Source organism: Mirounga angustirostris, unplaced genomic scaffold (genome assembly GCF_029215605.1).
Source record: "Mirounga angustirostris isolate CCGP_5_RB_7025 unplaced genomic scaffold, mMirAng1.0.hap1 SCAF_9, whole genome shotgun sequence".
NCBI lineage: Eukaryota > Metazoa > Chordata > Mammalia > Carnivora > Phocidae > Mirounga > Mirounga angustirostris.
This window is the reverse complement of record NW_026991717.1, coordinates 140,697,835-140,721,006: the sequence shown is the minus strand read 5'-3', so window position 1 is coordinate 140,721,006 and position 23,172 is coordinate 140,697,835. Positions and strand designations below refer to the sequence as shown.

Genomic DNA, 23,172 nt, shown 5'->3' with positions numbered 1-23,172 from the left:
GGTGGGACACTTCATGAATAACAGAAATGGTCAACACTCGGGCGCCTGGGTGGCTCAGTTGGTTAAGCGACTGCCTTCGGCTCAGGTCATGATCCTGGAGTCCCAGGATCGAGTCCCGCGTCGGGCTCCCTGCTCGGCGGGGAGTCTGCTTCTCCCTCTGACCCTACCCCCTCTCATGTGCTCTCTCTCATTCTCTCTCAAATAAATAAATAAAAAATCATAAAAAAAAAAAAGAGTTATACAACAGATTTTTTGCTGTGGGGGAGGGATTGACACCCCTAATCCCCGTGCTGTCCAAGGGTCAACTGTATATGTATGTTCTACTGAGAAAAATTCCCAAAATAAACGCAAAACAAAAATTAAAAAGCACAGGGCGCCTGGGTGGCTCAGTTGGTTAAGCGACTGCCTTCGGCTCAGGTCATGATCCTGGAGTCCCGGGATCGAGTCCTGCATCGGGCTCCCTGCTCAGCAGGGAGTCTGCTTCTCCCTCTGACCTTCCTCCTTCTCATGCTCTCTGTCTCTCATTCTCTCTCTCTCAAATAAATAAATAAAATCTTTAAAAAAAAATTAAAAAGCACAAAATATCATATTGGAAACCTTATTTTTAAAGGGGAATCCTATTTTGAACTGCTTTAATTAAAATAAGATTCTATGGTGGTACATCTTACCACTGACCTCCGGTGCAAAGCAAAACCAAAACCAAAACCCCTCTTCTTAAAACTTTCACAGGACATTAGAAAAAGACCCAAGTACCATAATCTTCTGTTTTAGTCCACTGCTATTTATTTAGAACAGATTATACTGAAAGAAAACTCTGCATCAAAATTTCCTTAGAGGATCAAAAGATAAAGAAATAAGAGAGATTTTCCCCCCCTTCTAATTTACCGTATCAGAAAACCCAGCGAGCTAATTGATTTGACGCTGTCCTTCCTGAGCACTTTTAAAATCCACCAACAAACACTTCTGGCCTCCAGGTCCTCACGTACATGGCAAGGGCAAAGAAAAATCAAGTTAAATTGCTGTCCTCGAGTACTTAATCTAGTTAGGGAGGCGAATCGAGGTAAATAAAAGTCGTCCAAAGAGTATAAATGATAAGTAACTGCTGGAGCCAATAACTGCTATTCAAATTTAAAAGATGGAAAAAAATAGGGGCCAAGATAGTGAGAAAAGCTTCCCTTAAATTTCAGAATGAACCTGCATTGGAGCTAAGACGACGAAGGGACTAAGATGGGACAGTGAAGAGCATGGGGAGGGTATTCCTCAAAGCAAGGTCTGGGGACCCCTAGGGGGTCCTGTAGACACTTTCTGGGGTCCGTGCTTTTATGAGAACACAAAGCCACGATTTGCCTTTGTAACCATCATTAGGTCAATTTTTCACAGGCTACAAGGCATAGGATAGCAACAGACTGAATGCAGGAGCAGACTCCAGGAGCCAGCTAGCTTCTATTAAGCCAGACATTAAAGAAATTTGCAAAAACATGGTGCAATGCCATATTTCTCAGTGAATTTTTGTGACTAGTTATTTCTCATAAAAACATGCTACTTACGTTAACATGTATTGGGTAGTGGTACTATTAAATGAATTAATATTTTAAAAAATTTCAGTTTTAATTTCTAGTAAGAAAAGTTATCAGCTACAACTGACCTAAATAAAAGCTCTTTGGGATCCTAATTTTTAAGAGCATAAAGGGGTGCTGATGCTCCTTTGGTCTGAACACTGCTAAAGGAGAATGGGTGGTAGGCATGATTTGCAAGCAGACGTACATACTTTGTGGAGGAGTCTTTCTAGAGCAGTGGTCTCACCGGAGGCCATTTTGCCCTGCAGGAGACGTTTGGCAATGTCTGCAGACATTTTTGGTTGTCAGTACTGGAGGGGGTGTGGAGCCACTGGCATCTAGTGGGGAGGGCCAGGTGCACAGACCACAGGGCAGCACCGTGGGGAAGCATCTGGTCCACCCGTCAACAGCGTTGAAGGTGGGGTGCCGGCTCAGGGCAGCGGGTCTCGCTTGGGAGGCACTCAGGGTCTGCTAAGCGCCCAGCTAGTCACACGGTCACATGGAAGAGGAGCGAGCGCTGGGAAGGGACGGGAAGCTCACAGAACCTGCTCCTAACTCACATGCCCTCCAACTCACAGCTGATTATCCCCTCTGCAGAGCCTCCGTCCTTCCTGAACACCAGGGCGCTAAGCAAAGACGATGCAGAGTGGCTGGGAAAGTGGGGCCAAGACATGGTGATCAAAAGCAGGGAACTCACCCCTATGTAATAGTCACTTAGGGATTTCAAAAAAAAAATTTAAAGTACGGGTCCTCTGGGTCCTGAGTTTCACTGGAGTCCAGTTTAGGGTTGTGTGCAAAAAAAGTGGGAGTGGCAGGGGAGGCCCCCAGTGGTAGCTCGAGTTCAGAATTCAGCCTGCAAGACAGTGGCTTTGGTGTTTTGGGGGAGGGGAGTTGGGGACTCTCATCTCAGGAGGTGATAATCACAGCCGCCTCCCCAGGAAACACACCTACCAACAAACCACTTCCAGTGTCCTCCAACACTCAGGTTAAAATTCCTGCTACACAGCCGAGTGACAAGAATGTCAAATTTTCTCAAAATATACTTTTCACAAAAATGTTATTTCTGTTACCATGTAACGGGTTATTTTTAAATGAACTAATATTTTTGAAATTTCAGGTTTAATTTCTCAAACATGACTCCACCAGCTACACCTGTGGGACCTCAGCAAGCCTGGCTCCCTGTCTCTGCAACACCAAGGTGGGCTGGAGGGGATGTAAAGGGACAGATTATAGAGAGAAAAATGTTATGACTAAGGGCAGAAGGTGTCTAAAATAAGCTAACAAGTTGGAGAGAACCATTCAGCTTTCTTTTCAGCAACAGATATTATGTCAGAGTTGCCGTAGAGATTTCAAACAAAACTAAGCTGAAGCAGGATATGTAACATACGTGACCAGAGAACAGCGCTCAAAACAACCTTTAATGTGCTTAAAACAAATCACTTTACAGAGAGCATTAACACTTTTAAAAACATAACTTTGGACACAATATACAAATTAAAACAGCTACTATAAAAAAACACCATGGCATGGTCTCATCTTCCAAAACGGACTTTAGCAATCTCTGAGCGATTGATGAAGATTCTAAATATTATGGCCTAGTTATGTCTGCACAGCTTTGAAGGTGACACTGAGGACAGTTGCTCAGAGCAGAGTTCCCTCTGTCAGTCTCCCGAGTACCCAGGAGCCCACCTGCAGCCTCGCTCCTTAAAAGTGTGCCACGAAATAAACCCGTAAGTACTGGGCAGAAACTTTTGTTTCCAGGACACACGTGGATAAGTCAAATGTAAACATCCTATTTGAAAGAGAATAAAACAAACAAAAAAATACCAATACACATCATTCAAGGAGCAGAAATTTCTAGAAAAATGTGCACAGCAGCAGTTATGACCTTTAATGGTATTTGGTTACATTGGAAGATATATTCTGCCGTACATCTCGCAGGGAAAACTTCTTTCAAGAGAGGTCATGCCTAATCTATCACACAGCGTTCAAAATGGTCAAATCTGAAACTCCCCATGTTTTTAGAGGTGAGGAAACAGGGCCATGGAAGTTAGGTGACGTCACTTAGGGCACTCAGGAGTCAGCATTTTTACTATCTACTCCCCAGGTTAAAATACTTTCCTTTCTACTGCTCTATCCTTTACTGCAGGACTTCATCTTCTTTACCAAAAACCCCATGCCATCAAATATTCCTTTGTTTTAACCAAAAACTGTTCTGCAGTATAAGCCACTGTTCCTTTGTTTTCCATGAGGCTGGTTTATAGCCAGCCAGGATTTTAGTATAAGGACCTTTTCCAGTCTTGAAGTGGTGTGTAAAGTCAACCAACCATGGGCCAAGTTCTTTTTACGTGTTCTCTGTTGAGATGATTTCCCAAGCCTGGCCACTCTGCCCCGGATGGACACCTGTTCTGCATGCCCCTCAGGCTGGGAAGTCCCAGATGGGGGTAACTGCCCCAACACAGGCGAGTTCACAGGCTGACCCCAGCAAGAGCCGGCTGTGAAGGTGACAGGACATTGAACGGGTCTGAAAGGCAGCACGGGCATAGCAGTCCTATTTGAACGGTTCAGGTTACAAGTATTCAAGTTCAGAGGAACGTTGACAGGAGAGGAAAAGAGTGCACAATGAGGGTTTCATGCACCTGGGTGGGTCAACCGTATTTGGTTAACTGGGTGGAACCAGAGGTGAAGAAGCAAGATGAAGACTGAGGAGGGAACCGACAATGAACAAAGTGAGGCTCAACCCAAAGTTCAGATGAACTCAAGTGCCTCAGTCTGTACTCCTGCAAAATAATTTACACAGTGATCTGCCAACTGTCATGCTTAATATGCCATGTTGCCTCTGGTATCCTTATGAGGAAGTAGTGAAGGGCCCACCATTTCAGTATTTTTCGGTGGTAATTTCAAGCTCTGTAGCTCCAGCTCTTAGACAGTAGCACTAGAAAAAATACAAAAAGACAAGTGGGGCATCACACTCAGGCACTGCAGGCCACACCTCAAGAGTCTCAAGCAACTGACAGTCTAGGAACCCAAACCACCTTAAAAACACATACTTTACGTACTAGCGGTTTGTTATGTCTAAGTTAACTGATAGACATTGCAGGTTCAAACTTAACATTATCCATCCTCATAGTCAGGTTCTTTCTGCTAAAACGGGAATAAATGAACCATACACACGGATATTCTTTGTCACACTAATGGTAAGAGGAGACAGGTGTGTGAGCAAGAAAGGTTTGGGGGAGCACTGGAAGCCTTAGCAGTTTTAATGAAACATCAGTAAACAAAAGGAAAGAAAACGCATACACCCTTGCAGAGTGACTAAATTTCATTTAAATCAATTTAGTCAAGAAAGTGACACAGAAGGAAGCAAGTCAAAAGCAAGAATACCACAGTAAAACGTGATTATCCGCTATAAAGACAAGGCAGAGGAAGACTGGTACCAATAATCCCCAACTACTGATATTTAAGGAACCTTTTGGATATCTGCTTTTTGCTTTGGGGAGGGCAACATATCTGCTGGAACAAACCACCTGCTGAAGAGGAGGGAGGCTTAGAATGCACCAAATGATAAGGAAAAGATATCCCCCCCCAGGGCTTAAAAAAAAAAAAAAAAGGCTACTGCCTATAATCACCAGTTAACTGTGTTTCCCCAGACAACACTGAACTCATTCTAATTTGACTTACAGGAAGGGGTCTGACACTTGGAAATTAATGTCATCTGTGATAAGACTGGGGACCTGGATGATCCAGCTCTGGAGAACGTGACACTGCAATCAAGTTGCTTCTCGACGACCAATGATCCAAAAGGGCCTACTATTAGCTCAGCCTGGGTCCAGACAGCTCCTGAATCCCTAGCCTGCGGGGCTCTAGTTCAACTACTCACAAGGAAGAAAAGGCAAAGGCAAAGTGCTGGCAACTGCAAACATTCTCAAAGCACAACTGTGCCAAGGAACGCCATCAACCCCACCAGGTAGACCCCGTCCTCACGGAGCCTTCCGGCTGTTCTTCAAGAGCCCAAAGTTGAGAAGCAAAAGTCGTCAGAACTGGCCAACGCAGAGAAAAAAACAAGTGAACGATGATAGAAGATTGTATAAAAATACCCAAACTAGCTAAACTGAGAGGTACCAACACCCCTGGGGAAAGAGGCTGTGGGAATCAGACATCAGCAAAGGAGCTAGTGTGAGACCCAAGCAGCAAAGACAGCACCAGGCAAGCAGAGGTGATAGAAGGAGGAGCCACTGAGAGGGAGGGACCTGACCTGGCCGCTGGCTTGCCAAGGAAGGAAGGATCTGAAAGCTAGAAGGAGCATGAACAACTGTGGTGAAACCCGTCTCTGCAGGAGGGCGGCTAGATTTGAGATTTGGGGGGTGGGGGGGTTACAAACTTAAAATTACCAGCTGCACAGACACAACTTCCATAACCACATCTGTATTTTCCCAGACTGAAATAATAAAAACCTAAAGAACTAAAATTTCAGGTTGTGAAGGAGACTCGGAGAAAATATCATGCAGGGAAACATTCTAGAAGAGCCTGGTTTTCACCACGCTGTTTTTCTGCCCTTAGTTAAAAGGTGTTCATGAAAAAAAAAAAAACGGAAAGGGAATATATGAGAGCAGTTACCTCTGATTCTATTATGTCTTGTCCTTCTTTTGAACTTTTTCCACTTTTCCCTGCTTTTGGTGATTCCTGGGAAACATCAAGCAAATCAATTAGGCTTCTCAATTTTTAGACTGCTAAACATCAGATAAACCAAAATGCAGTTTTAAGACGGATTTACACAATTTAACCAGAACTTCTGATAATTTTAATCAGTATCACCAAGAAATTCTGCCTCACGTTATTTAGAGATACAACACTGCGAGGCGACACCCCTACCCCCCAATTCAGGTACTCCTTGTTTTCTTGATGTGTATTTGGCGTTGAAAACTTCAAGCAGAAACAGATAAACCCACATTCACGGTACTCTGGGCGTTTTGATGGATCCACATCGCATCCCTTTCTGGCCTCCCACCGTAAACCCCGCGAGCCGGGATTTCTGGGGTGATTCTGAGATGCTACGAGCTCCACCTGGAGCAGAAACGTACCGCTCCCCCCGCCCCCCCCAAATGCAACGCAGCACTCACAGCCATCACCGCCGCCACCCAGGATGATAACAGTATTTCGGAGCCCCAGAGCGTCCCCCAGGAGAGCTGACAATTCTTCACCAGCGTGAAGCGGGGTCCATTCGCTCCCCTTCCCCCGGCCGGGGTCCCTCCAGGCGCCTGCAGCCCCCCACCCCTCAAGCCCGTGCCCAGGCTTCTGCGAGGCTGGGTCAACTACCTCCGCGCCCGCACCTGCCCCCTCACGCCCACCGCGCGCGCGGCCCTGGGGCGGGCGCCCACGCCGCCCCCACCGCGGCCGCGCCCCCGCACGCCGGCCCCGGCCGTCCGGACCCCAGCCCGGCTGGGCCCCGGCGCCCCGCCCGGCGCTCCCGCGCCCTCGGGACCCCGGAGCCCGCCGCACCCCGCTCCCGAGCAGTTCCCCGCCCGCCCTCCGCGCGGCCCCTGCCCGTCGGCGGCCCGGGCCCGGACTCACTTTCTCCTTCTTGTTTTTATTCGGCATGGCTGGTGCGGACCGCCCCCGCCTGCCCCCCGCAGCAGCAGCAGCGCCCCCGCCCCGGCCGTCGCGACCCCGGCCGCCGCCGCCGCCGCCGCCGCCCGGGACTGAGTCGCTCGCTCGCTCGCACTTCCCCTTTTCCAGGCTCCCACAGGCTGCGGCGGCGGCGGCGGCGGCTGCGGCGGCGGCGGCGGCGTCTCTCCGCCCCTCCCCTCCCGCCCCTCCCCCAGGCCCCCGGCCCGCCCCGGCCCGCCCCCGCCCGGCCCCGCCCCGCTGGCGCCCAGGCGCCCTGCCATTGGCCGAAGCGCCCTCACGTGCCCTAACGCTCTCCGCCGCGGCCCCGCCCCTGCGCGCGGCCCCGGGCCCCCCTCCCGCCCACGGAGAGCTCTGGCTCCCCGGGCCTCCTCAGCGGTCCCGGGGAGCGGCGGCGAGGGGCCGGCCGGGAGAGCCGAGCCCAGTCTCGGAAGGCGGCGCGGGGTTGCAATGACGCTGTTGGCCGGCACCCGCGGCGGAGGTGCGGGACGGAGAGAGCAGGGGGCAAGTCAGGCGTGGAAAAGGCACGTCCGAAACGGACAGCAACAACTTGTGCAGCTGGCCGGACGTGGGCTCAGCGCGACCCGCAGCCTCCCGGCCTCGCCCCCTCGCCGGCGGCGGCGCTCGCCAGGGCCAAAGGCGCCCGCGCGCCGGCGCAGAGGACCGGCTGAGGAGGCCCGGGGCCGCGCGAGCGGCGGTTTCGCTGGGCCCCCCCTGGCCCCGCCCCCGGCCGGAGGCCCCGCCCCCCGAGGCCCCGCCCCGCGGGTCGCGCCGCAGCTGCGCCAATGGGGTTTTATTTCATTCTTCAATTTGGCTCGATCGTAAGCCACGTGGGGAAACCTCTGCATTGTGACCAGGGGGTCACGTGATTTCTTTCGCCTCCCTAACAGCTGGGGGGAAATGAGTTTTCCGAGGGAAGAAAGGTAACTTTTTGATCCGCTACTTCCGCAGTCTGTCTGCTGGCGGAAGCCATGGGAGACCATTAAGGACGGGCGTGCAGACTGCAGAAACGCGTTAGGTGGTAGCCTGGAGGAGTGGACGGGTTTCACGTGCGACAAGCGTGGGTGCCTCAGCCGCGATGACGGAGGGGCTGGGTCTTAAGCGGGCACTTGGAAATCCTTGCCCTCTCTTGGGCACCCGGTTTTCGCTCCTGAAAGTTGTGAGGCCAAGCATTTTCGGTTATTCTGTTCTGCTCTGCGACGGGGAAGCTGAAGGAAGAAGAACAAAAAGATCTAAAGTGAGGATTGTCGTGGGAGGTCCTGAAAGTTCTGCCTGCAGGTGTCTGAATGCACGCCTTCAGACGAGTGTCAGCAGGTAAACCGCACAGCCTCCAACAGCTGTTTGTGCAGAAGAAACGGTTTTAAGTGGGTTAATAGTTTATCCGAAACAAATAGTTAAGAGAAAGGGGGGGTAGAACAATGCCCTCCCCCCATTAATTACGTTTCTTTTTTTTTTTTAAAGATTTTTTTTTTTTTTTTATTCATGAGAGACAGAGCGAGAGAGAAAGGCAGAGGGAGAAGCAGGCTCCCAAGGAGCAGGGAGCCCGATGCGGGACTCGATCCCAAGACCCTGAGATCATGACCTGAGCCGAAGGCAGTCGCTTAACCGACTGAGCCACCCAGGCGCCCGGTTGTCAGCCCTTTTATCTCGGTTTGGCTTTTTTTCTTTTAAAGATTTTATCTATTTATTCATTAGAGACAGACAGAGAGAGGCAGAGGGAGAAGCAGGCTCCCAAGGAGCAGGGAGCCCGATGCGGGGCTCGATCCCAGGACCCTGGGATCATGACCTGAGCCGAAGGCAGTCGCTTAACCGACTGAGCCACCCAGGCGCCCGGTTGTCAGCCCTTTTATCTCGGTTTGGCTTTTTTTCTTTTAAAGATTTTATCTATTTATTCATTAGAGACAGACAGAGAGAGGCAGAGGGAGAAGCAGGCTCCCAAGGAGCAGGGAGCCCGATGCGGGGCTCGATCCCAGGACCCTGGGATCATGACCTGAGCCGAAGGCAGTCGCTTAACCGACTGAGCCACCCAGGCGCCCGGTTGTCAGCCCTTTTATCTCGGTTTGGCTTTTTTTCTTTTAAAGATTTTATCTATTTATTCATTAGAGACAGACAGAGAGAGGCAGAGGGAGAAGCAGGCTCCCAAGGAGCAGGGAGCCCGATGCGGGGCTCGATCCCAGGACCCTGGGATCATGACCTGAGCCGAAGGCAGTCGCTTAACCGACTGAGCCACCCAGGCGCCCGGTTGTCAGCCCTTTTATCTCGGTTTGGCTTTTTTTCTTTTAAAGATTTTATCTATTTATTCATTAGAGACAGACAGAGAGAGGCAGAGGGAGAAGCAGGCTCCCAAGGAGCAGGGAGCCCGATGCGGGGCTCGATCCCAGGACCCTGGGATCATGACCTGAGCCGAAGGCAGTCGCTTAACCGACTGAGCCACCCAGGCGCCCGGTTGTCAGCCCTTTTATCTCGGTTTGGCTTTTTTTCTTTTAAAGATTTTATCTATTTATTCATTAGAGACAGACAGAGAGAGGCAGAGGGAGAAGCAGGCTCCCAAGGAGCAGGGAGCCCGATGCGGGGCTCGATCCCAGGACCCTGGGATCATGACCTGAGCCGAAGGCAGTCGCTTAACCGACTGAGCCACCCAGGCGCCCGGTTGTCAGCCCTTTTATCTCGGTTTGGCTTTTTTTCTTTTAAAGATTTTATCTATTTATTCATTAGAGACAGACAGAGAGAGGCAGAGGGAGAAGCAGGCTCCCAAGGAGCAGGGAGCCCGATGCGGGGCTCGATCCCAGGACCCTGGGATCATGACCTGAGCCGAAGGCAGTCGCTTAACCGACTGAGCCACCCAGGCGCCCGGTTGTCAGCCCTTTTATCTCGGTTTGGCTTTTTTTCTTTTAAAGATTTTATCTATTTATTCATTAGAGACAGACAGAGAGAGGCAGAGGGAGAAGCAGGCTCCCAAGGAGCAGGGAGCCCGATGCGGGGCTCGATCCCAGGACCCTGGGATCATGACCTGAGCCGAAGGCAGTCGCTTAACCGACTGAGCCACCCAGGCGCCCGGTTGTCAGCCCTTTTATCTCGGTTTGGCTTTTTTTCTTTTAAAGATTTTATTTATTTATTCATTAGAGACAGACAGAGAGAGGCAGAGGGAGAAGCAGGCTTCCCGCAGAGCAGGGAGCCCGATGCGGGACTCAATCCCAGGACCCTGAGATCACGACCTGAGCCGAAGGCAGACGCTTAACCGACTGAGCCACCCAGGCGCCCGGTTGTCAGCCCTTTTATCTTGGTTTGGCTTTTTTTCTTTTAAAGATTTTATTTATTTATTCATTAGAGACAGACAGAGAGAGGCAGAGGGAGAAGCAGGCTCCCAAGGAGCAGGGAGCCCGATGCGGGACTCAATCCCAGGACCCTGAGATCATGACCTGAGCCGAAGGCAGACGCTTAACCATCTGAGCCACCCAGGCGCCCAATTACGTTCCATTTTTAAAATAAAATATATGCTATCAATTTAACAAACCCAGTGTGCATCCATATCAAAAAGGAGTCGTTCTGGAACTGTGTCTTTATGACCATGAAGCTCTAAAGGGATAGAGGGACTTTTCTAAGACAAGTCTATGCCGCTGATATCCCTGTTATCATAGCCCCTGATGCAGAGTTGTTGCAGATCATTCACTCAACGGACTTTTGTCTGATGCCCACTGTGTGCAAGGCACAGGGCAAGGGATTCCACTGTGGACAAGGCACTGCCTTTGTCCACTAACACTACACATCCTTGAGGTGGAAACAGAAGAAAGCCAGCAATCAGGAGGATATGACATTCAACAAGTCCATGGGGACTGGGGTGAGAGGGTCTGGCTCAGAAGCGCGCCAAGAGCCCTACACAGGAGTATTTTGTTATGGCTAGAGATGAGAGCGAAGGGTCAGAGGCTCCCGATTCAGACTCTGGCTGGCCTTGCCAAGGAATTAGACTTCTTTTTGAATGTGATTCGGGGTCCCTGAAGGATGTTAAACTGGGGAGTGACATACATGTGCACGTGGAAGACATCTGTGGCAGGAATGTTGGGGGTGGGGTAAAGGCAGGAGGTCAGGAGAGCAACAGGGATGGAGTTATGGCCCAGGTGTGTGCCGGGGAGGTGTCTCTATGGCAGCAACAGGAGGAAGGGTCACAAATACCCAGGAGGTAGACTTGCTCAGTCTAATTGCTTAGTCTAAAGGCTAATGCCAACGTGTGTAGCTCAGGGAACACAGTGACAGAAGAGGGACACAGCAGAGAGCAAATTTTCCAGGGAACACGATTTCAGTTTGGGGGCACCTTGAGTTTGAGCTTTGTCTGCAACATGCTGATAGTTGGCCAATGGAAATACAGATCTGACATTCAGGATAGAGTGTCAGTGTATTGTCAGGTTAGGTATTTATCAGGTCAATTTGAATTTGACAGAAAGTATAGGGGTGAGACACTAGGAAAACTGCCTAGTGACCTTGAAGTCATAGTAACCAGAGGCACTGGGGTCAGCACCATTGCCTGACACATGCTCCTCCCTGGCCGTTGAACTGGCTTTCGATTGCCCACGTTAGCGAGGGCCATCCCATAGCCAATACTGGCCAGCAGTGAGTTATGGAAGATTCACGGAGGACCCTAGGTATGGTGCAGTGTCCTGGCTGATAGAGGGAGCTCCTTCTTTTGAAAAAAGGGATTGAAAATAAGCTATCAGTGAGATATAGAGACAGAGATTGTGTTCATACTCGTGTGTGTGCATGTATGGGTGTGTGTGTGTGCGCGCGCCTGGGGTTATCTCTTCTGAGATAACCCTGTATTCTGTGTTCATAAAGTTACTGCCCGTATTGCAGAAAAACCTTTTTCCTTCAGATCCACCTTTCTGGGACACTCTTCTGAGATGGTGAAATGCTTCTCTGTATTGTGGATTGCTTCATTTATGCCCCTGGGGTCTCTCTGGAGGAGCAGAGAGGTCCCCAGAGGATCTAGGTTTCTGACTGCACTGCAGCCACCAGACACAGACCTGCAGAGACTTGCTACTTCATTCTGGGGAGCAGAAGAGGTGCATAAAAGCAGGGCAGAGAGAAGAAGACCCTTGGTCCAGAATCAGCCGAGCTGCCCCTTCCTGCATCTGCCATTAGAAGCTCTTTCCACTGGCTTATCTTCAAGGATGCCTATGACACAGTGGCCCTGCCCTCATGTTCTTCTCTGAGGCCCATTCCAACCTGGCCCTGTCTGCCAGGCTGCAGTTCTGGTCTCCTTGACCCAGAAAGCCCCTTCTCTTGGCTCGCTGGACACCAGCTCTTGCGGCTTATGTTTCTTCATGTCCTTCCTGCCCCGCCAGGCTGTCTGAGCATTAAAGTGAGCTCGCATACTTGGATTTTTGGCTGTTTCCTGGGGTACCGATCCCATCTTCGGCCTTCTGCGTTTCCCAGGGTCCACCGTTTGTTGGCAGCTTCTGCTGCTTCTGTGGTTTGGCCCAACTTCTCAGACTGTTGTTCTCTGTCCTCCTGCTGCCTCTCTTTGGCTGTTGTCTCCCCCCCAGAGCTTGGGGTGTGCTGGCAACCCCTCCCCCTACCATGTCCATGTCACCAGCCCCAGCAGGCCCCTGGCCCCGACTCCTTACTTGTGCTCGTGGGGGCTGCCCATAGTCAGGACTGGACAATAACTTCTTCAAGGCTACCGCTGACGCCTTCCCCACTGTAGAAGTTCAACTCACCTACCCTCCTCCTCTTTCCTCACCTCATTTCCACTGAAATGTTATTAACTAATTTCTTATCGAAGTTGGATCTATTTATTCCTGCACTACACGTTTGCCTGCAGATTTGGCGTGGAGGCGTAGAGAGTACATTTAAGTCAGCTTGCATTGAAATGAAATACCCGTGTAGAGTGCCGACCACAGCAGCAAGTTTACCTGCCACCAAGTGGACAATGGTTTGATGAGTGGTGCTATTCAGTTCCAAGGACCCAAGGACACTCTCAAAATCACCACCTGAAGGTCCACAGGCGCCCAGAGATCTCTGTTAAATGAAGAAAAACCTCTTGCTTGGCTCTTGAAGAGCTTTGACAAATGCCATGAGCCAGTCGATCCCACTAGCTAGGACTAAACCCCTCCCAGTCCTGCGGCACCATACCTGGAGTCCTCCTTCCCCTAAGAAACTAAAAGGTGAGCAATCTAGGAAGGTTCTGAAAACTTAAAGTTTCATAGGTTGTTCTAAAACAACCTATGAAAGTCCTAAAAAATGTTCTAAATAATATTTCAATATATTTCATATCCAAGTATTAAAGGAAAAGGGAAACAACCCAAAATATAATTTCATTTTCATGTAAATGGGGTGAAATACAGTCCCTTTCTTTTTCCCTCCCCAAGCCCCAAGTTCAATGGAAGCAAAAAGACAGGACGGAAATAACCCAAGATGGAGAGAGAAGAATACCCTAAGAGCATTAGAGACGCGGATTAGGAGGTTTTGGAGAGAGGAGGGCACATTCAGAGGCTGGCAGGCAGCGGGAAGCCTGCTGGAAGGCAAGTTGTTGCTAAGGCACAGTGTGCTCAAGTGTCCAGTTTGAGTTCTTGTCCTAAGTTTTGGGTTATTGGTTCGAACGGACAGGAAACAGATGGCTCAGTCAAGAAGGTCTAAGTGGAAATAAATTAATGAAAGGTCTCTGTAAAGAGGCATGCAGGGCTCAAGCAAATGGGAGACAGCAAAGCATGCTGGGGCTGACAGTCTGGGAGCTGTCCCCATTCCCACGCCTCACTCAAACCCTCTAAACCGATGGTTCTTAAACAGGGGTGATTTTGTTCCCCAGGGGACACCTGGCAATGTCTAGACATATTTTTGGTTGTCACAACTGGGTGGAGGGGTGCTACTAGCCTGTAGTGGTTAGAAGCCAGGGATGCTGCTAAACATCTTACAGCGCACAGGGAAGCCCTCACAACAAAGAATCCTCCCGCCCCAAATGTCAACAGTGCCAAGGTGGAGAAACTCTGGTCGAAACCCACGTAAAACGGATGTGATACAATCCACCCTTTCCCCTTTGTGGTTACTGTGAGTGCCTCAGAAGGTAATGGGTGTGAAAGCCAGAACTGTTTCATTTAAGAAGAAATTGTCCATCTGGATGGAACTCTACAGTTTGCTGAATGCAAAACACACACACACACACACACATACACACTGGATGGAACTCTACAGTTTGCTGAATGCAAAACACACACACACACACACACTGGATGGAACTCTACAGTTTGCTGAATGCAAAACACACACACACACACACACACTGGATGGAACTCTACAGTTTGCTGAATGCAAAACACACACACACACACACACACACTGGATGGAACTCTACAGTTTGCTGAATGCAAAACACACACACACACACACACACACACACCATCGTCCTGTCCGTCACAGAAAACCTGCAGAAAAAGAAAAGCTCAGCTGTGTCTTAGAAAGGTGAGAGGGGCACCTGGGTGGCTCAGTCAGTTAAGTGTCTGCCTTCGGCTCAGGTCATGATCCCAGGGTCCTGGGATAGAGACCCGCATCGGGCTCCCTGCTCAGCGGGGAGTCTGCTCCCTCTTCTTCTGCTCCTCCGCCTGCTTGTATGCATTCCCTCTCAAATAAATAAATAAAATTAAAAAAAAAAAAAGAAAGATGAGAGCAACGGTCTGCTGTCATGAGCAGAATTCCAGGTAATGACCCTATCCTGGGACAACAGCATGACCCGCCTTCGGTGTTAGAGCTGAACAGTGGTAAGACGACCTTTCTGAAAGTAATTCTGAAATGTGGTAAAGTACACATAATTTAAAATTTACCATGTTAACCATTAAAATGTACAGTTCAGGGCTGTTAAATATATTCACATAGTCACATCCAGTTTTTTTTTTTCATCTTGCAAAACTGAAACAATCCCTCATTCCCGGCTTTACCCAGCCCTGGAACCCACCCTTCTACTTTCCGACTCTATGGATGTGACAACTCTAAGTACCTCGTATAAGTGGAATCATACAGTATTTGTCCTTCTGCGTCTGGCTTATTTCACTTGGCATAATATCCTCAAGGTTCATCCACATTGTAGCATGTGATAGAATTTCTTCCTTTTTAAGGCTGAATAATATTCCATCGTGTGGATAGACCACATTTTTATTTATCCCTCATCCTTTGATGAACACTTGGGTTGCTTTCACATCTTCACTGTTGTAGATAATGTTGCTGTGAACATGGGTTTGCAAATATCTCTTTGAGATCCTGCTTTCAGTTCATTGGTATACAGCGAGAAGCAGAGTTGCTGGGTCATACGGTGATTCTATTTTTAATTTTTTACGTAACCATCATGCTGTTCACCATAGTGGCTGCACCATTTTACATTCTCATCAATAGCACACAAGGATTCCAATTTCTCTAAATCCTCATCAACACTTTTTTTTTTTGATAGTAGTCAACCTAAGTGGTAGGAGGTGATATCTCATTGTGGTTTTGATTTGCATTTCTCTAATTCTTAGTGATATGGAGCATCTTTTTATATGCTTCTTGGCTATTTTTATACCCTCCTTGGAGAAATATCTAGTCAAGTCCTTTGTCCATTTTTAAATTGGGTTGTTTGATTTTTTGTTGTTGAATTGTAGGAGTTCCTTACATATTCTGGATATGAACCCCAAAATGATTCACAAATATTTTCTCCCATTCTGTAGGTTGCCTTTCTACTCTGTTAATTGTGTTCTTTGATGCACGGAAGTTTTAAATTTTGCTGTCATCCATTTTTTTCTTTTGTTGCCTGTGTTTTTGGTGCTATGTCCAAGAAATCATTGACAATTCCAATGTCAGGAAGATTTTCTTCTATGTTTTTTTTTTTCCTGAGAGTTTTATAGCTTTAACTCATGTTTAGATCTTTGATACATTTTGAGTTAGTTCTCATATGTGGTGTAAGATAAGGGTCCAATTTCATTCTTTTGCATGTGGGTATCCAGTTTTCCCAAAACCATTTCTTGTAGAGACTGTCCTTTCCCCATGAATGGTCTTGGCACGCTTGTTGAAGACCGTTTGACTGTCTATGTGAGGGTTTATTTCAGGGCTTTTTATTCTATTCCACTGTCCTTTATGCCTGTCTTCATGCCAGCTTGCTGTTTTGATTCCTGCAGCTTTGCATAATGTTTTGGAACCAGAAGTGTGAGGTCTCCAACTTTGTTCTTCTTTTTTCAAGATCACTTCGGCTATTCAGGATCTCTTGAGTTTCCACATGAATTTTAAGATGAATTTTTCTATTTCTTCAAAAAATTCCATTGGGATTCTGGTAGGGATTGCATTAAATCTGTATATTGCTTTGGGTAGTTTTGATATCCTAAGAACATTAAGCTTCCCAATCTATGAACACAGGATGTCTTTCAATTTATTTGTGTTGCCTTTAATTTCTTTCAGCAATGTTTTGCAGTTTCTAGTGTATAAATCTTTTACCTCCTTGGTTAAGTTTACTCTGAAGTATTTTATTCTTCTTGATGCTATTGTAAATGGAATTGTTTTCTTAATTTCCTTTTATGGATTGTTTGATTTTAGTCCATGTAAACACAACTGATTTTTATATGTTGATTTTTGTATCCTGCAACTTTGCTGAATTCATTGATTAGTTTTTTTTTTTTAAGATTTTATTTATTTGACAGAGAGAGAGAGAGTGAGAGGGAATACAAGCAGGGAGAGGGAAAAGCAGGCTGCCCGCTGAGCAGGGAGCCCGATGTGGGGCTCGATCCCAGGACCCTGGGATCATGACCTGAGCCGAAGGCAGATGCTTAATGACTGAGCCACCCAGGTGCCCCTCACTGATTAGTTTTAATGGTTTAAAAAAATGGAATCGTTAGGGTTTTCTACATATAAGATTATGTTGTCTGCAGAGATAATTTTACTTTTTCCTTTCCAATTTGGATGCCCTTGTTTTCTTTTTCTTGCTTAGTTGTTCTGATTGGAACAAGTGCTTTGTTGAATAGAAGTGGCAAAAGCCATCATTCTTGTCTTCTTCCTGATCTTAGAGGGAAAACTTTCAGTTCACCATTGAGTATGAAGTGAAATATTGGCTTTTTATAAACAGCCAATAGTATAGTGAAGTAGTTTCCTTCTATTCTTAGTTTATTGAGTGTTTTTATCAAGGAGTATTAAATTTTGTCAAATGCTTTTTCTGTATCAATTGGATGATCATGTGCTTTTTATCTTCTATATTCTGTTAAGTGGTGTATTAAATCAATTGATTTTTATACATTGAACCAGCTTTGCATTCCAGAAATAAATTCCAATGGGTCATGGTGTATAGTCTCTTTAATGTACTGCTGAAATCTTTTTGCTAGTATTTTGTTGAAAATTGTTGCATTGATATTCATCAGGGATATTGGTCTATAATTTTATTTATTATAGTGAATTTGTCAGGCTTTTGTATCATGCTAGTTTCATAGGATGAGTTGGGAAGTGTTCTTTCCTCTTCAGTTTTTTGGAAGAGTTCGAGGACTGGTGTTAATTCTTTAAATGTTTGTAGGGTTTGCCAGTGAAGACATCTGGTCCTGGGGCTTTCCTTTGTTGAGAGGTTTTTGGTTATTGACTCAAGGAGACTGTCTTTTTAGAATGAATGTTTTAACTTTTGCAGCAAATTTCCCCTCCAGAGGACTAGTCCTTCACTCTCAAAGATTATGTACCTTTTATAACCATGCACTTTCTTCAGAAGATTGTTAGAACATGTTTTTGGAAGAGTAAACTCTGAAGTCATTACTTTATTGCTATATATGTTTTCCTCTTAAACAGGAAAAAACAAGCAAGCCTCAAAAATATTCTCAACTTAACTTGGCATACAATGACTTTTGGCTTTTCTAGATATCAGATTTACTCAGAAGATAAGGAAGAGTTGCCACCATTTCAGGTGTGTAATAAGATGTAGAATGTGCAGCAGGCTTATAGAACCATGAGTTCTGACTCACAGTAGACGGATCTAGGACTAACGACAGAGGGGTCTTTCATATGGTAAGTTCCTAGGTAGGAAGGTCTACAGGCTCTGGCAGCTGTGAATTCATGGGAATGAAAGAGAATTGGTACAGAGGATCCCGAGTCTTGCCACTTGCTGTTTGCACATCTTGTGCAAGTTTGCAGGGCTGAGTTTCTGGGGTCTCTTAGAGATGTGATAATCTGCGTACAAAGCCAGGTCAGAAAAAAACAGTCAGACCCAGGATTCCGCTAACTCTAGGAGCCCAAGAAGCTCCTAGAGTCCTCAAGGGGGTTCCTCAGTGAACCTGTGGTGTGCCAAAACAGCACTAGCTTTGAAATCAGAGCCATCTGCTTCATTCATTCATTCACTCATTCATTCATTCATTCATTCATTCATTCATTCATTCATTCTTTACTGAGCCCTACTAGCTATGTCTTGTTCACTTAACCACTGTGGGGCTCAGCTTCCTCATCAACTCAGTGGGGATTACAAATGCCTCCTTGAAGGGTTGGGGGGGCGGGGGAAACAGGTGATGGGGATTAAGGAGAGCACTTGTCGTGATGAGCACTGGGTTGTGTATGGAAGTGCTGAATCACTATATTGTACACCTGAAACTAATATAACACTATGTCAACTAACTGGAATTAAAATAAAATTTATTTATTTATTTTTTGAAGATTTTATTTATTTGTTAGAGAGAGAGCACATGAGAGGGGGGAGGGGCAGAGGGAGAAGCAGACCCCCCGCTGAACAGGCAGCCTGATGCGGGACTCGATGCTAGGACTCTAGGATCATGACCTGAGCTGAAGGCAGTCACTTAACCAACTGAGCCACCCAGGCACCCCTAAAATAAAAATTTTTTTAAATGCCCCCTTGAAGATCTTTGTAAAGAGATGAGAAAAAACTTATATAAAGTTCCCAGCACGAGGTCTGGTCAGAACTGGCTTCATGGGTCTGTGACCTGTGTGGTCACCCCGGGCCACGTGCAGAAGGCCCCATGTTTGTTTGATGCTCAGACATTATCATCTGGAAATTATTAATATTTTTGGACCCACAAATGGGCCCCACATGCCCATTTTGCCCTGGGCTGCCCGAGTCATGTCCTAGTCCTGTGCCGGGTATGAATTAGAAGCCAGGGTGGTGGCAGGGGCGCTGTTGTTCCTGTCCTCTCTGTACCACCTGGTACCTACACATCCTTTCCCTCTCTCCACTCTGGGCCTTCTAGGAGGCACAGGGGAGGGCATTTCCAGGCTGCCGTGGCCTACAGGGGCACTGTGAGTCACAGCGTGTGCGCACCCAGGCGTGGGATGCCAGTGGGGCCCCGAAGCCCCGCACCCTCCCCGACACGGTAAGGACCCTCTCTGGGCATTGATTGGCCTCCCACTCTCTGAGCAGGGCTGCCCCTCGGCCTGGAGCTCCTGGGGTCTCACGAAGGTTTTAGGAAAGAAGAGTTTCTGATTGTGAATTTCCTTTGGCCATGGGCATGAGTCTGTGGGAACACATCTGAACCATTCTAGGACAGGGGTTTACACCAAAGTGGGCCTCCTGCTCTCATGCAAGTGGAAATCACTGCAGCCACCCCTCCAGGCTGTTGTCAGGCTTCTGTGACATGTGAACATGTCTGACATGTGGTTGGTAGTTGCTTAAAGAACACTGATGATGTCAGTACGATCAGCTGCCAGTTAGCCAACTGTGTGTGCGCGTGTGTGGGTGCCCACCAGTGACTTGCACTGGAAACAAGACACAAATACTAAAAGCTAGCTGTATTTTATTCTGCCTATTCTATAACCATCTCATCAACTTTTTTTCTCTTAAATATATATTTGGAAATTCCTTCCAATTTACAAAAAGCTACAAAGATAAAATCAGTGTAGAGAACACTCATATACCCTTTACTCAGATTCACCTATTTTTAATGCTTTTCCCCATTTGCTTTGTCTGTCTGTCTACCATCGTCTTTTTTTCTGATCCATTTGAGAATAAACCACTTGTATTATGGCCCTTTCTCCCCAAATACTTGCCTTCGTATTTCCTAAGAATAGGGACATTCTCTTTCATAAGTGCAATGCATGAATTTATGTTGATATTTTAGTTTTGTCAGTTGACTGAGGTAGACTTCCCAGCACACTGTTTTCCTCTCGTGTAGAATCCAACCCAGGGTCAGGTGTTGCCTTGAATACCCAAGTCTCTTTAGCCTCCTTTAATCTGGAATTTTTTTACAGCCTTTCTTTGTCTTTATTGATATTGACATTTTTATTTATTTTTTATTTTCTAAAAACTTTAATTTTTTTTAAGCAGGCTCCATGCCCAGCGTGGAGCCCAACACGGGGCTTGAACTCACTACCCAGAGATTAAGACCTGAGCTGAGATCAAGAGTCAGACACTTAACTGACCGGACCACCCAGGTGCCCCTTGATATTGACATCTTTAAAAAGTACAGCTCCTCCTTCCATTTTAAAATTGAATATTCCTAATTTTTGTTGTCTGATGTTTCCTTTGATTTGTTTGAGGTTGTTGTGTCTTTCTCGAGGTAACACTTCTGGAGACAGTAATGCCCTCAGCTTTTGATGATGACTCCGGATGCTGGTCTGAGTCAACATTTTGAAGCAAGAGCAAGTTTTTTTTGGGTGACCCTAATGTCCCTTTGTGCCTTCCTTTCCTGCCTACATGGCCCTAATGCAAACCTGATCTCTGAGAAGAGTGTGCAACTCATTCACGCTGAGATAGAAATATGACCGTGTAGACAGTCTTTCCACGCATTAGCTCTCTCGATCTTAAATAAAAACTGGGGGCACTGGGATGGCTCAGTCAGTTATCGTCCCACTCCATCTCGGCTCAGGTCTTGATCTCAGGGTCGTGAGCAGCCCGGGCCGCTACAACAGTAACACAGGGAGATGGTGTTAATGGCTCCCGGTCTTCCCATCTCTCGGGGTCCACACATTTCACCATGTGCTTTTTCAGGGCGCTCCCACTGTGGGCAGAGCGTGCGTCCCTTTGGGTCCAGCACGGATTGGCATCGGCCGGTAGGATGGGGCAGAAGCGAAGGTGTTTCCGTTCCCAGGCCTCAGCTTCAACAGGCCTCGCATGCTTCTCTTTGCTCCAGGTGTGTCTGCCAGGGTCATGGGAAGAGTGTGCCCAGGCCAGCCGCTGATCCTTGGAGGAGGGTGCTTTTGGGAGCAGCGCCATCCCTGCCAATTCAGTGTACGTTAGCCAGCCCTAGGCAGCCATGGATGCGAGAGTGATCTCCACCAAACCCAGCCTGGATCAGCTGACCATTCCGTAACCCACAGATCTGTGAGAGGAAAGAGTGTTTAAGTCACTGCTTTTTTTGGTGTTTTTGTTATACAGCACTTTGGCAATAGTTATATGGTACAAGATGGAGCCAAACCATCAAAATAAAGGCAATAACTTAAAAGTCCGCCTTCTCTCTTATTATTTGCTCGTCATTTGCTGCGCTACCTTGCGTATCTGGGGTTGGATCATAGCGGTGAAGAAGACAGACAAGCCCTTTCCCTCACAGAACTTACGTTCTAATGGGGAAGACAGACAATGAATTTGTAAGCAAACACACGAGTGAGATCATTTCAGACTCGGACATGCTACCAGAAAAGCAGAAACAAAACAAGACGGGTAGTGGGTTAGTGCATGCTGCCCAATACAGCCGCCCCTCTCCATGTGGACAGTTAGGTTTAAATTCATCAAAATGAAACAAAATTTAGAAGTCATGAGAGCCATATTCCTAGTGGTCAGTAGCCAGTGTCTCTAGTTGGACAGTGTTAGATACGGAACATTCCCATCATCACAGAAAATTCTGTGGACAGTGTGAGGTTAGACTCGATAGGCTGTCTGCTGGGGGATGGTGGCTACTTTACCTACAATGATCAGGGGAGGCTTCTCTGAGAAGGTAGAGCTTGAACCGAGATCAGAGGAGGGAGTCAGCCATGTCAGATACCAGGAAAGAGCACTGCAGCCTAAGGACCAACCATTGCAAAGGCCCCGAGGCATAAACTGACATCGGCAATGCAGTCTGACTTAGACGATGAAAGGGGTCGCTCTGGCTGAAGAACAGGGCTGATGTGTACAGAGGTGGGTGGAAGAAGCTGGAATGCTAGTTGGTAGCTTTCACAGCGATCGTGGCTGGACATAAAGTTGACTTGGGCTATTTTTTTCCATCACAAATTGCTGCTGGTACTGACTGGCTAATTTCACGTCCTCATTATTTTCAGGCTCCTGCTCCTGGGGCGACACTGATCAGCACGGTAATACTGTAAGCATTTTACAGACTGCCTCTTGAATTGGCTTTGACGTGATGAGGAAGGCCTGGGTACAGCTGCGTGCCTCTTCTTTTTTCAAAATCTAACTCAGGCCAAAAGAAAAGTACTAACAGCACAGATTTTGGCAAGCACAGGTAAACGAGAGAAAGAAGAGTTCACAATTTTCATAGCCCCATCTTCTAAAGACCGCTGTCCATGTTTTGTGCGTACGTTTCCAGTTTTTTTCTGGTGCGTATATGTGTATTTTTTCCCCTGGCACAAACGCGATCACGCTAAACCTGCAGTTTCACAGCTGAACGTCCCTAACATTGTTCTGTGACGAGCCGTGGCACCTGTGACTCGCTCCTGTGGCTCTCTCCGTGGACCCTCCCCTCTCCTGCCCCACTACCATGATCAGAGCTACCTTCTTCATCCCTTCTTCATTCCCTTCCTCGTCCAAGTCCTTATTCTCTCTCTCTGTTGAACTCCGGAGAGGGCTGTTCCCTGAGACTGCATGTGCTGCTCACACCACCCACCACCATGTTGCCAAGGCAAAGACCCCCCAGTGCCATGTGGGGTCTTGCCCAGGGTCGTCCTGCAGCTCTGCCATCTTCTGACTCTGCCAGGGTCTCCTGTTTGCATCTTCGGACTGGTGGACCTGGATGCCCAGACTAGATGTTGGTGGCCACTGAGAGCCTTGTCTCTCCAGATCTTTCCACCACTGGCCGCCTTGGCTGGAACGTCTGCCCTTGTTCTGGCCCGTGGGGCCTGGCCCCAGTTTCCTCGGTCA

The 23,172-nt window shown here is 47.6% G+C and overlaps 1 protein-coding gene and 1 long non-coding RNA gene across 7 annotated transcripts in view; one reads left to right on the top strand and one right to left on the bottom strand.

The window, feature by feature from the left end:
• PPP2R5C (protein phosphatase 2 regulatory subunit B'gamma) overlaps positions 1-7,273 on the bottom strand; it is a 120,153-nt gene extending 112,880 nt beyond the window's left edge. For 2 of the 6 annotated variants that reach the window (XM_045901533.3, XM_045901535.3), the window contains exons 1-2: positions 7,128-7,273; positions 6,174-6,239 (exon numbers count right to left, since the gene is read on the bottom strand). In XM_045901533.3, coding sequence (XP_045757489.1) covers positions 6,174-6,239; positions 7,128-7,154 — 93 coding nt within the window. In that variant the 5' untranslated portion in view covers positions 7,155-7,273. Of the gene's footprint in view, positions 1-6,173; positions 6,240-6,676; positions 6,698-7,127 lie in introns of those variants that run through there. The other 4 variants (XM_064571589.1, XM_064571590.1, XM_045901536.3 and 1 more) reach the window with 4 other exon arrangements.
• A 147-nt stretch (positions 7,274-7,420) lies between these two features.
• LOC135361647 (uncharacterized) lies at positions 7,421-21,544 on the top strand. The gene is made up of 2 exons (XR_010405330.1): positions 7,421-8,495; positions 21,233-21,544. It is a non-coding gene; the product is annotated as an uncharacterized LOC135361647 (long non-coding RNA).
• Positions 21,545-23,172: the final 1,628 nt, after the last annotated feature.